General features: G+C 32.5%; 1 protein-coding gene across 1 annotated transcript; it reads left to right on the top strand.

The window, feature by feature from the left end:
• Positions 1–1,148: 1,148 nt before the first annotated feature.
• On the top strand, positions 1,149–14,342 carry LOC131958579 (cilia- and flagella-associated protein 58). The gene is made up of 21 exons (XM_059323679.1): positions 1,149–1,254; positions 4,356–4,544; positions 4,754–4,771; positions 5,128–5,256; positions 5,881–6,114; positions 6,368–6,498; positions 7,366–7,501; positions 8,162–8,356; positions 8,885–9,022; positions 9,275–9,336; positions 9,896–9,993; positions 10,141–10,223; positions 10,692–10,883; positions 11,002–11,163; positions 11,390–11,485; positions 11,708–11,899; positions 12,031–12,254; positions 12,526–12,631; positions 12,826–13,050; positions 13,140–13,267; positions 14,144–14,342. The coding sequence occupies exons 1-21, from the start codon at positions 1,243–1,245 to the stop codon at positions 14,226–14,228; spliced, it is 2,835 nt and encodes a 944-aa protein (XP_059179662.1). The 5' UTR covers positions 1,149–1,242; the 3' UTR covers positions 14,229–14,342.
• The last annotated feature ends 101 nt before the right edge of the window (positions 14,343–14,443 follow it).

Here is a 14,443-nt window from a genome sequence, read left to right as displayed (position 1 = left end):
TTGTTACTATTATAAGGTCATAAGTTAATAATAAAATGTGAATAAATTTGGCTAAATACATTGTTTGAGGGGATTAATAATTAGTTCACCTATTCAGCATTTTTTTAAACATACTGATAGTTTTCACATTACATTAAAAATAAATTAAACATACCTAGAGGAAATATTGTTTTGGCAAGCTGATCAGCTTAAAATAAGGATTTGAGTATACTTTATACTTTAATCTTCCTCAACTTATGTGCGGGCAAAATCTTATATAACATGTAGTTGAATCGAGATGTTTATTTGGTTATAACAATTGGTTGAATCAAGATGATGATTTGATTATAAAATTGGTTGAATCAATATATTTACTTAGTTATAACAATTGATTGAATCAATAAATTTACTTGGTTATAAAATTGGTTGAATCAATATATTTACTTGGTACACTTGGTTGAATCAAGATGGTGACTTGGTTATAACAATTGGTTGAATCAATATATTTACTTGGTTATAACAATAGGTTGAATTCATATATTTACTTGGTTATAAGAAAGATGCCTGAAAGAAACTCTGATCGTCTTCTCACTAACTTACTTTACTGAAGTTGTGAGGTCTATAGGCTGCACACCACAGTTTGCCCACCCCCTTCCATTGAAACCAAAGAGCTGCCACCAAGGCTTGTGCGCTGCCATTATATATTGTAAGCACACAGCGCGGGACAGTCGCGTGCTGTCGAACTTTACACCCAAGCTGGTTTTTATATAATAATTTTGAAGTAACAAACAAGCTATCTAAAGCACAGCATCTTCCTACAAAATGCTGATAAAGCCATATTACTGAAAAGAGAAAAAAAAAGATATTGTCCAGATAATACAAAAAGTGTATGTGTGAATAGTTAAGCCCCGCCACTTGTGGCCTGTCTCTGATGTCTGTAGACAATATTTAAACGCAAACCATAAAAACTTCTTATCCGCTTCTAGAGTTAGGGTTGGTGACCTTTTATTTCATGCAAATTACTACATTTAAAGTGATTAAAGTGTATATTTTCTATATACATTCTACAGATAGAGAAGCATTTTTAGTCAAAATGACGTCATTGATAAACATTGCTGTAAACGTCATTGAATACTGTACGGGAAATTGGTAGAACATCCTCCCATTTGTTATGCTCAAGTACTAGCCCGTCTATCCGACCACTGGCGTTGGTTGTTGATACAGAATGCAAAGTCTTGCAGTTGGCACTGATATCTAACCAAGATGTCGGACGAGGTACCTGTAGTAAATTAAGATAAAATATAATAGGCTTAGAACTTAAATGAATGGGGTTTCTTTATACAGCGCATCTAAGATTCACACGACATTCTCACAGTTTTGGAAACCTGTCCTAAGCTTAGCCCTATGTGGGTGTGGCTCTAGATCTATATCTATACTAATCAGCGCATATCACATAATCAAAAATACAATAATTGTTAGTGGTTCCCAGGTAAGCACTGCCACTAGTGCAAAAAGTGCACACACACACACACGAAAAATTAAGCCCCGACACTTTTTCACATCTCTAATTAAATGCACGCACGCAACCTTGACAGTTGGGGTTAGGATTAAATTTACCGAAATACATACCTTTTCATGCAAATTATTAAAGACATGTCCCAATTTCATCCTCTTCAATAAAATCTAAAAGTACAAGTTTCATATACTTTTTTAAAAATAATCTTTTTTTTGGGGGGGTGGCTGGAGAAAAGATCCACACTTTTAAAAATGATTTTCCTCGCTTTCCCTATGGTCACACATCGTCACAAAATACGTAGGGGCCTACATCTAAAGCTTGCCACCACCCTCAAAAGTACCTTCTTTATTTTTTAAAATACCACATTACTTAATAAAATTTGAATATTGACTGAGCTCGGTCAACATTAAGGGATTGTGCGATAAGGATTTGAAGAGCGGGGGAGGATTTCATTCACGTGAAGAGCCATCTGTTGAACGCTCAGGTATTGTTAGTCCACAACTTGTTTGGGCGACTGGTAAAGGTGGACGAAGAAATCTATCAGTTATTAAGCTAAAATACGAGCTTCTTGGCTTTGAGCAACATTTACCATCCATGCATTTAACGATCTGAGTCAAATACTGGCTAGTTCTCACATGAATATCGTGCCAACGCTGATCCTTTGAGAGCAGAGAAGAGGGAGAGTGAATAATGTAGTAAATTTGTTAGAACACTAATTTATGCAGCACACGTGTTGGTGCTATAGTCTTTTTAGATGCGCGCTACACACAGACAATTCCCGCTCAAGAAAGATAGTCAAAGATTTGCAGAAGACGGCTTATTCTTCGTCATTTTTTGATCGTCTGTGACTGAGAACGAGAAGCAGAAGAAGAACATTACATTTGATAGAAGAGAACAAAAACTTTACAATAAGCTTAAATATCACAACTTTTTATTGAGGATTGCCATATTAATAGTCTACAAGGCAGCAGTTGTTTAATTTTGGAGTTGTCTCTCCTAGAAGAGTGGCTGTCCCCAGCTAACGAGCCTCATCTGCCCGAGGACTCACCAGTAATAATATTGCGAATATTCTTGACATATAACTATTCAAACTGTACACATTTAGGCCCTAAGCACTCCACAATAAACAGCCCATCACCCATTAATAAATCATTCAAATTCTCTGAAGTATATATATATATATATATATATATATATATATATATATATATATATATATATATATATATATATATATATATATATATATATATATACAATTTTTTAACGGGGGGGGGGGATTGTGACACCATTAAGTGCCGCACCGGGTGACACCCGACCTCGCCACCTCACTGCCTGTTACTAATATTATTATTTAATCGTTATTAATAAAATTTCTATGAAATTTGCTTAGATTTAAGTCCGACTGAGGGTCAGTGCTTCTTCCAGACTTTTTTTTTCTCCGGGGGGGGGGGGGGGATTGTGACACCATTAAGTGTCGCACCGGGTGACACCCGACCTCGCCACCTCACTGCCTGTTACTAATATTATTATTTAATCGTTATTAATAAAATTTCTATTAAATTTGCTTAGATTTAAGTCCGACTGAGAGTCAGTGTTTCTTCCAGACTTTTTTTTTTCTCCGGGGGTGGGGGGGGGGGGGGGGGGGGGGGACTCTGCCTGGAAGAAACTCTGGTGAGAGTATTTCTTGTCATTTTTCAACATCCTCTTCGCTAACAGTAAAACACGCGATTTAATAATCTAGTGGAGAGTCTTTACTTTTAAAAATCTGTTACATTTAAATTGCTTTGTGAGAGATGACATCCGTTAAATCTATCATATAGGCTACAATGAAATATACTAGGAAAATTAAAGGTCTGGGCATAGTGCTAATAGTTAAATAATTTGCATATTATACTGAATGTATTGTTATTCTCACGTGTGTCGTCATGCCTGCAAGAAATAGCTACATTTACATTAAGTATTTAAATTTTTTAAAATCCTTTCAGCTTTAACATTACCTCACTGTATTACTGTTTACCTGCTGGTGCCACGTATGGGTCATGCACGCTCATTATTAATGCTGTGTCAACGAGCGGTAATTTTAAAGGGATGAAAACACAGCAAATTTAAAACATAGGATAAATTGTAAATTAGGGGGTGGGGTGGAGTGTGACGTCATTTTAGGGGGTTGTCTGACTTTTTGTGACGATGTGTGACGTAGGGGGGGGGGGGGGGGAGGGGGTAAAAAAAATGGCCAAAAAGCGTGACGTCATTTATGGATATGACCCCTACATTACTTTTTTTAAATGCAAAAGTGTGTTTACTCCCCCCCCCCCTTTTTTTTTTCTCTCCCTTCCACCTCTTCAAACATCATCAGAGTTTCTTCCAGGCATCTCTTCAGGCGGCTCTGCCCCCCCCCCCCCAAGAAAGTCTACCCCCCAACGAAATGAAATTTATATAGAAAATATATACTTTCAACAGTGTCGCCCCCCCCCCCCCCCCCCGAATAAAATCTCCCCCCCCCCGAAAATTTCAAGTGTCCCCCTGGAGAAAAAAGTCTGGAAGAAACACTGAACATCATAGCTTACGTCTCTAGCAGTGTGAGGTCGTTTAGTGCGAAATAGGTCTAGAATCTAGAATCTAGGTGGTTTTATGACGTCTTGTCTGTGCGGCTGTTAATATCAGGGCTAGGGTAAGTTAGCCTATATACAGGGATTTACTCTAGCTGCTAGAGTACATTTGTTTGGTAGTTTAATATAACAACGATAATGTCATATAGTTATGGACGGTTTGGGTCTAAGCAAAAGATGAGCATCAATCCAACATATTCTTTCTGATGTTCACTTAAAAACTTACAATTCGGCTGCCCCTTTTTTAGGCTGATGAAGGAACTGACCAGGCTGAAGGGAGCATAGCTGAGTCTGCTGAGCTTCAGAACAATGAGCGTCTTGCAGAAATTAAAAGTGAACTTGAAGTACAGCCTTCAAGTAGCAATAAGATAGATCAACAGCCATCTCAGACAGAGAGAGAAGGACCAGATGGAGAGGAGGGTGCTGCAGAAAAAGAGGTAGATCTATGTATATCAGCCTACTAAAATTTTCTAGCTAACAAGTTAGTGCATGAATGTCAATTAGCTTACAAAAAAATATCACTTTACTGTTAGTATTATTTTAATAAAATACCTATTAAGTTTGATAATATAAAAAAATAAACAAGTAGGCCATAACCTATATTTTTTGTAATTAAAATTTTTCTTTACATAACTTTATTTCTCAGGAAGATGCAGGTGCTGAGGTAATTGTCAAGCTGGAGTTAAAATATGTTGACTAGTTCATTGCCAAGAAAGAGAACCACAGTTTTTATTTTACTTGTTCAATACTTTTTGTCCACTGATATATTTATTTCCCACATTTTAATAATGTTGATTTTACCAGCACTTTTACTAAGCTACTGCTTAGTATGATACAAATTTCTGAACAAGATGTTACAGATCTTTTGAAACATCTTATCAAAATTTTAAAATATTTGTATCATATTTGTTGCATTTGAAATTTTAAAATGTTCAACCAAATAGTCAAATAAAAAAAACTTAAAAAAAAAATGAAAATATCTAAAATGGAATTGATTGATTGAATGTTACATTTTCACAGCCAGTTCCTGACCGGCTGATCAAACTGACACCATCACAGCAAGAGATCCTGAATGACATTGAGCCTCCACTCACCAGCCGGACAGATCTGCAAATAGTGGTTGACTCAGATGACGTCTTGCTCAAAAAGGTGGAAAGTTATGGTGTGGTGGCCATGTGTCATTTGGCCATCCTGTGTTTGTCCTTTGTTTATCAGTACATATTTCCTGTTTAATTCATTTTAACCCTCAAATGTTCAGCCTGTATATGTACTCTTTTCAGCCAACAGATCTAGAATTTTTCTAATTTGGATTCTAATGTCTGTTAATTTCAACAATACAAACAATACACACTTCATTAGTGACTAACATGCTTAAAATGTACTTGAAATTCTTTTTGCATGCATAATGATTTGACAGGATGAGTTTATGAGCCTACTAGCATGATTGTTTTTTAATTCACTACTTTGGATGGTGGCACCATGTTGTGTTTTGGCTGCTTTACATTATATGAAGTGTCATGGCCATGAATTGCCCAACATAATTTTAAGAATGCTTTCCCTTTAGTATTTTTCTTTGGCCCTTGTTTAACAACTACCCTCTGTTAATGTTATCAATAGTTTTGGCAAAACATTTACATCAAAGAGATTTAAAATATTTAATGATCAAAGATTCCCTAACTTTTGAAGAGTAATATTTATGGCTTAAATATGAAAACTTATCATGTTGAGCAATTCTTTATGTTTTAATCTATTAATGTTAATAATTATTCTTAGGCCTATGAAGCAGTTAAAAGCAACTTTAATGAGGCTAAAGTGCAATCAGAGCTGCGGAAGATGTATGATCTTTATCAAGAAAGTCAAGTTCAGAACATGTTATTAGCTAACACAGTTCACAAATACTTAGAAAAGATAGACCGCTATGAGGCACGTCACAAACGGGACCCAAGGGTTATGGCAGCTCTAAATATGAGCCAAAGACATAGAATTAACATTTTGGAACTTGATGAAGTGAGTTGACTAGAATAGGCTGCTGATTAATTTACTTATATCTATGCCTGTATAAAATAAAAGAAATATATAGGCCTATTAGTACTATATATATATATATATATATATATATATATATATATATATATATATATATATATATATATATATATATATATATATATGTGTGTGTGTGTGTATATATATAGTGTGTGTGTGTGTGTGTATAAAATATGTTGCTAAATGCCCTAACTTTATTTCCATCTTTAATCAGGAGAAAAAAGAACTTCAAAATGAGCTTCTTCAAACCAAAGTTGACCTAAAACAAGCAGAAGATTTCGGTAAAGGCAAGGTGAAGGAAATAAATAAATTGATGGAGGAAATAAAAAAACTGAGGGAAATTGAGTGAGTATCATGTAGAAAATATAAGCCAAAATAAAATATGACTACAGTACAAGGGTTTACTCATTTATAGTTTTTATAGTGTTTACATATAGAGTCGAAGGAGGCATCAGAAAAAGTCAACTTTATCTTCACATGTGGACTTTGGGGAACATCCACGTTATATTTAACATAAAATGATGTGTGTATTACAAAAAACACTAAACATTGACCTGCATACAAAAAGTGTAAATTTGCTCAAAACATCTTACTTTTAAATAATAATGGCATATAATGGCATTGCAAGGTACACTTGCATAAGACATGATTAAGTTTTGAGTGAATTATTTAATTTTTATGGATGTCCACATGGGTGGGTGGGAAAGGGAGTTCATCTAAAGTGAACAGAGAGAGAGGGGTGCCTAGAATTCCATTTTTTGCATGGATCTCATTAATGGATATCCCCTAAGCTATCCATACTAGCTTACAGCAATTAGAAGTGGGGAGTATTAGACCACCATAAATTAATTAAATATTTGCAGCTGTTGAATGGTGGAGTAATTTCCTAAGTAGGGGAATATGATGATTCATTTAATGTTATTAGACTTCCTCTTTTTGGCTCTTTGTGTTTTTGTTTTCTGAGTGTAATTTACATTTATAAAATATATAAAATATAAAATAAAACAGTTGAAATTATAAGTGTACAAAATATTACTAAAAAGATGTAAAGAAACATAAGCTTGAGGATAGAGAAACTTTTCCCTGATTACATCAGAAAGATACATGAAACATATTACTGATCTAAGTTATAGTAGGGATGTTAAACAATTTAGGCATACTGTTGGTAGTCTCAGATACTTATTATCTTCTCAATATAACTGTATCCACTAGAAAACAATCTGAAGCAATAGAAACTAAGCTGATGAGTAAAGAAAATGAGATACAGAACCTAAAGGAAAAATTTGAAGATGAACTTAATCGTTCAAATACTCAAAGGGTAAAAGAAATCTCTGAACTCATGACAAAGGTTTGTTTGTTTTATTAAACCTTCTGAAATAATTCAGTAATTTTTGTTTTATTAGGCTGGAAGTTTGACTATCAACACATAAGTATTTCACAAAACTGTCTGGAACATAGTATTCAAGCATGTGAGCTCATTATTCTGTAAACTAATTTCCCAGCTTTATTCTGGTGGATGTACTCGAGTCCATCTAACTCATGCTTTCTAATATTTTTATTGACATGAATAATTATACATTTTAGATGGAAACATGGAAAGGTTCTCTATGATAAAATTAGTTCCTGACATCACATACACCATCTGTGAAAAGTTAGGCATCGTCTTGGCCAACAATCCCTTCATATGCAAAGACCAAATAAACCAAATACGCACATTATTTGTATTGATTTCACTATTTCAAAAATATTTCTGTCATCCAATATTACAAGTAGTTAAGCAAATCAAAATAAATTTAATGAAGTAAAAGTTTGATAGTAAAAAATTACTTATGATTACTTGTAACTGTTCATTGTACAATTAATAATAAATTAATTATAGCGTTATGTCTATTGAAATACATATATATTTTGCAACAATTTCCTTGTAATTTTGACTCCAACTAATTCTAAGTTTTCAATTCTTTTTTTACAGTTTTATATTGTATAAAGAGAAATAGTTTTCATATAGTTTGCAGATGACCAGTCAACTAGGCCATCATTGCCAGAAAAGAAGTCACTTGTTCAAGACCAGCTGCGTCAAGAAAAATTAACGCTAGCAAAGGAACTGGAAGAATGCAGAAGATACCTCAGAATTGTTGACGATGATAGACGAATAAAAACTGATGCGCTGTTGACAAGCAGAGACAAAAACAGAAATTTACAAGTGAGATCAAATATATTTCATTTACATTGAATTATAATACCACATGTCAGCTAGGTAATTCCATTACAAAATAGTTAAACTGCTTTGCCATAATCTTAAATATTTAATAGATCTTTTTTATTGAGTTTAGAAAATAACAACTGGAATCTCAAAAACAATATATTAAGTAAATCTACCATGAAAATTTAATTTAATTTTTCAAGTTTGTCATCCTCTCTGTCTGGTTCAAATCTTGCAATCAGTTTACAGAAATAGTACTTTTTGCACATGGAGGGAGGTACAAACTGATATAGGTTACACAATTTTGTGTTAAGAATGCACGTCTAAAAATGGCAAACATTTTGTGAGAAAACAATTTTTTTTCCAGTTTTATTTCAGAACATGCCATAGCTCACAAAACTAAATGCAACTAACATACAACATAGTATTTTATTTTGCATTCAGTGGTTGCAATATTTGTTTTGGATTCTACTGATCTAATTAATGAAATTGTAACTTATAACAGTCATTTATTTAATATTTTTCCAGAGAGAAATACGTACCCTGAAAAAATTATCTAACACTTGTAAAACAGAAGCGGCACATTTAGAGAATCAAAAATCATCTTTATACTCTAAATGTGATTCTCTTCATATAGATCTGAAAAGAGTTCAAGGTCAATTTGAAGTGAGTATATAAACATTATATACATAGTTTATTTGATTTAAATTAAAAATTTTTAAATTTCAAATTTATCTTATATAAAAATTTTTTTTTATCTAGGTCTACTCATATCCATTAAACATTAGTCTAATGGATGTTTCCTTTTCATTAAAATAATTCTGTTGAGTAAAAGCTTTTAATACAATTATTATTAGAACAGCTTTAAAAAAATCAAAGTGATGTTGTCATAAAATTGTATTTGCTTACAATTTTCAGTCTTGCAACAACGCTAATCATGATTTAAACAGTAAACTTACAGCAATGACTCTTGAGCACAGGTAAGAAATTTATGTTTTAGAAATTTATGGCATCTAATAAAATTTGACATCAGGGATTTAACATTTAATCTAGTTCAAAGCAAAAGTTTCTTTCTCAAAAAAGTGATCAAATGATAAGAATAATTAATTGTAATAACATAAAAGAAGATAAATATCCCTAAATAATATCCCTAAATGTAGATTTATTCACTTAACTAGTTAAGAATTATAGACAGATTAGGAGGGACAGCAATAAGGGTAACAATTAAAAAAGCTTTATATATATATATATATATATATATATATATATATATATATATATATATATAAATATATATATATATATATATATATATATATATATATATATATATATATATATATATATATATATATATATATATATATATATATATATATATGTACACACACACACACATAAATAATATTAGTTCCTTTTTGCTTTCTATAATTATTATTAGCATTAGGCCTTTTTTACTTATCATAACGAACCACTATAAAATGTATTGCTTAGAAAATATTGTTCTCATGTATCAAATAATACTAATTTTATCTTTAGAAAAATGACATCTGAGTTAATTGACACTAGGAGACTTCTAGATCACCAAGGAAGAGAACTCATACAGATGAACCAAAAGGAGACAGCTAGACAAAATGGTAAGTTTTTATCATACATCTGAAAAGGGAATTAACAAAAAAGAAATTTATACATGCAAATGTAATGAAGTTATTTAAGAATTTGTATACTATTAAAATTTTAAAATTCGACAACTGGCTTTTAAAATTAAAAAATGTATTTTGCAGAAATCAGCAAACGTGATTCTGAAATAGATCATCTTGAGAAATTGTTAAAAATAAAACAAGATCAGAATGATACACTAACAGCTGTAAGTAAAGTTATTGAATAACTTTGCATGTATTTATTACTTTATCTTTTCTAATTATTAGTACACTCTTTTTTTGCTAGTCACAGAGCATGCAATTTTAGATGTCTACCATAACATTAAAGTAGAAAAAATATTTTCCCCTTATTTTATGGCCCTTCATGTAGAGGATTAGTGTACTTGCTGCAAATTTTCAACCACTTTAAAAACTATTAACATCCCTTACTTACCAACTTTACTTAGGCTTCTTTAACATGAGGGCCACTAAACTTGAACAGGCATACTAGTCTGTTGTGAGTTTTGAATCATACAAAGAATCATATATCTTCATATTCATGAGCGAGGACATTTATTCATTTATGATTGAAAACCTGACATACATTTTGTAATTTTTTTAAAGTGAAAAGTTTAGATTTTTCAAGTTATTTTTAAAAAAATTGTCTCTGTAGTTTGATCCCTCTAAATCTCCAGAGGTGTGTTGATTTGTTACACAAAAAAGCTAAAGTGGCTCATCTATTGAATCTCTCTGAAACCAATGCCATGGTTCTTGTGAAAGAGCTGACAGCTATGCATGAGGAAATACAACGCCAGAAACAAATTGTGAAAGAACTTGTTGTTAAGAAAAACCACTTACATGCCAATTTGGGAATCATCAAGAATCATGTGAGTTTTATTTTTTTTTATTATTTGCCTCTTAAAAAGGATAATAAGTTGTAAGTTAATATTTCTGTTCAAAACCTAATTTATATTAATAAAAAGATTATCTTCACATGAATTCTAGTATCTGGATACAGCAGAGAAAAGCCGTCTATTAACCAGAGAGGTGGAGGCTCATAAAGACTTTGCAAATAAAATGGATCTAAAAAGAATGGAGACAGAATCTAAGCTGGAGAGTCTAATGAGGACTAACATAGAACTCTATAATGAGACAAATACACAAGCAGTAAGCTCATTCATTATTTCAATCTTAAACTTGTCCTGTATGTATTTGAAAATTGTGTTTTTTATTACATCTGTAATTTTTGAGTGATTACATCCTCTAATTTATCACTGTCTAACTGTCCAATACCATTTTATTGTTTTTTTTCTGATCTATTCATAGAATTGAGGAGCTTTTTTTTCTTTCTAGAGTGATTCATTAACCTATTGATAATAGAATGTCATTATAGGAAATTGAACAACTACAAGTGCTGCAGTTCAAACAGAAAAATAAAGAGATAAAAGGATTGCAGTCCATGAACAAAGAGAAAGAGGATTTTATTCTGGTAAAATTGTCTCATTACTGAATGTTTCAACTTCTTTATCACTTGGCGAGTTAGTAGGCTAACTTTTTATAAGGTTAACAATATTCAAATGATTGAAGCAACATTGTAAAGTTTGTTTTCTGTAGCCAAGGGTTGTACATTTTTTAAACATTTTATTTGTACTTAATCATAATAAAATATCTTGCTAAATGACATATACCTAGCAAAGTTATACTTTCACAGAAAATGGAGAGCAATACAAAAGACTTACATCATCAAATAGAACAGCTGGCAGCAGAAGTGATCAGTTTAAAAGCACAAGTGGAGGATGGGAAGGCTAAAATTTTAGTCATGACTGAAGAGATTAGGATTATGATATCCCAAATGCGAAAAGCATGGCACACTATCAAAGAATACAAAAGCTTCATTGAATCGGTAATTTTTTTTTGTTTTCAAATATTGTTAATTGCATGAATATCCCTTAAAACTCCACAATTAAATAAAGCTGAATAAATTTAAAGTTTATTTTTTAAAAATCTAAAATTTGTAGCAATTTATATTTACAGCTTCGTAGAAAAAGAGATCTATTTGGAGCAAAGTTGGTCCAGGCTACCGTTGAGCTGGATTTACTCCATAAGAAGATTGAAAGATCAGAGAAAGTGATGAAGATGTCTTCAGCTGACCATAAAAATATGAACAATGATTTGTATATCCTCAAACTGGAAATCAAAAGTTTACGAGCGAAGTTGAGAAACCATGAAGTCTGTCAATTTGTGATCACAACTTTAAGGTATAAAATTATCACAATGCTGGTTGATTTCCCTTTTTTCACAGCAACAGTTGATGCCAAGCTGTTCCCTCTTCCTTGTTCCCATCAGCTGTGCAGAGAGAGGGGGCCTGATAAATGGGCTATCTAGCCCCTTTTCAACTTACTGCCTAGATTTTCCACCTGGCTTTCCAAAGCACCATTTTTTTCTTCTTAAAACTATCACTTAAAAATTGTCACTCTTTATTGGGATATTTTGTCCTTGATAAATATTATTTATTCTAATTGATTTTAGGCAAGAACTTTCAAAAACTGCAAAGCTTTTAGAACTAGAAAAGGCCAGAAATGTGGCACTAGTGGCCACTAGAGAACCAATCATACATCGCTGGAGAGCTCTTCTGGTTTGTATATATTTTGTGGTGTTAATTATACCATGGTTTATGTACACAAGAAATTGTTTTTATTTCCAAATCTCTGTTTACTTTCTAGTCCAGGTTTTTGTCACTTAAGCTATACATTTTATTTTAGACCAATGTGATAAGGGATCTAAGTTATCATCAAACATACTGCATATTTATAAAACTATCCCTTTTAGGCCTCAGATCCTTCCAAGTATGAGCTCTATATTAAGATTAACAAACTGACGCAACGTTTGATAAACAAAACAACAGAAGTTGTAGAAAAAGAGCAGCTGTTACAGAATAAAGATCTGTGTTTCATGGAACTTCGTGCTCTAATTCAGCGCCGTCAAATGCCCTCTCTAAGTATAGAGATGACGCTGGCTAAGAATACAATAAGAAAACAGCAAAGACAAATTCAGGCTAGTATTTTTTACTACTTTATCATCATATTTTATGTCCCTTTAAAAATTAGACATTGTCTAATTGACTCTGTTTTTTGCATCAACAGGCCATCACAGCAGAGCTGAATATGGCAACTGATGATCTCTCAAAGCAACAACTGTTGACCAACAATCAAAAGAAAGAGATTGATAAAACTAAGAAGAAAGTAGTGATCCAACAAAGGGTTAATCGCACGTAAGTTAATCATCATATTTTATTTTTTTATGAAAAATGTATTTTTATTTGCTAGCTCATGACACTAGAATCACCCACCACACATCTACATTAGACAGTGAAAAGTTTATGGGAGTTAATAACATATTTGCTCTATGTAAAAATGGTGTAGCTAATTATTGTCTTTATTAAACCTAAAACTGTGTTTAAATTAGGGATATCAAATGAGCTTTATTTTAGTCATGTTGAAGTGTAGGATATCTAGCTTTTTAAGACATATTTAGGCTTCAAGTGAATGATATCTAAGTCGCTTCTTGTCTTTCACACCTGGAATATACATCTTTGTAGGCAAGAAAATTTGAAATATTTTAAAATCTTAGAAATATTTGTGTGAAGGCATACAGTCAGTTTATATGTGGTGCAATTTGTACATCAATACCATAGCGTCATTGATCACCTGAAAGAGAAGGAAAATGCATATGGTATTTTCAGGTTACGTTAGGTTTGCCTGTCGTCCCTCCTGGGACATAGGCCGCTGACAAGAACTTTCCAGGTGTCTCTGTCCCGGGCTAATCTCTCCAACTGTCCCCAGGTGTATCCAATCTTCTTGGTGTCTTCTTCCAAGTCACGTCTCCAGGTCTTTCTTGGTCTGCCTCTCCTCCTCTTATTTTCAGGTGGAAATTACAAATTTCAAGGAAATACCAAACAAAAGACTTGAAAATGTTTTTATAACTTCACACAATTCCTCAAAGGGGGAAAAAAATGAGTTACATCCCTGACTATATGAAAGCATATGTATACATTCATGACAATTGGAAAGTATATGTTTCATTGAAATATAAACACAAATTTTGGTGTATAAATTACTTTTAATTTATCTTGAATGACATTATTTAGGCTGCAAGAGAAATGCAACAGACTTCCTCCCATCAACCTGAGACAGCACCTGAATCCAATGAATCAGCTAACACAAGGTTTATAGTCAACCTCTATCATTAATGTAGGCTAATATAGGTCTTGAGTTTCACAAGCCTCTTTTTAAAAACTATAATGAATAAACAACTAAACACTATTAGATATGGATGTATCTAAATAAACATACGTAAACATTTGCTAATGAGTTGCTTCATTTTTTTTTTTTGCTTGAACCATTTACAATATGTCAATTACTTCTTGTGTAGTGCTAAGCTTGAACCA

The sequence above is a fragment of the Physella acuta genome, unplaced genomic scaffold, assembly GCF_028476545.2.
Source record: "Physella acuta isolate Inbredline_101_S28 unplaced genomic scaffold, ASM2847654v3 ptg001338l, whole genome shotgun sequence".
NCBI lineage: Eukaryota > Metazoa > Mollusca > Gastropoda > Physidae > Physella > Physella acuta.
This window is presented reverse-complemented; position numbering and strand designations above follow the sequence as displayed.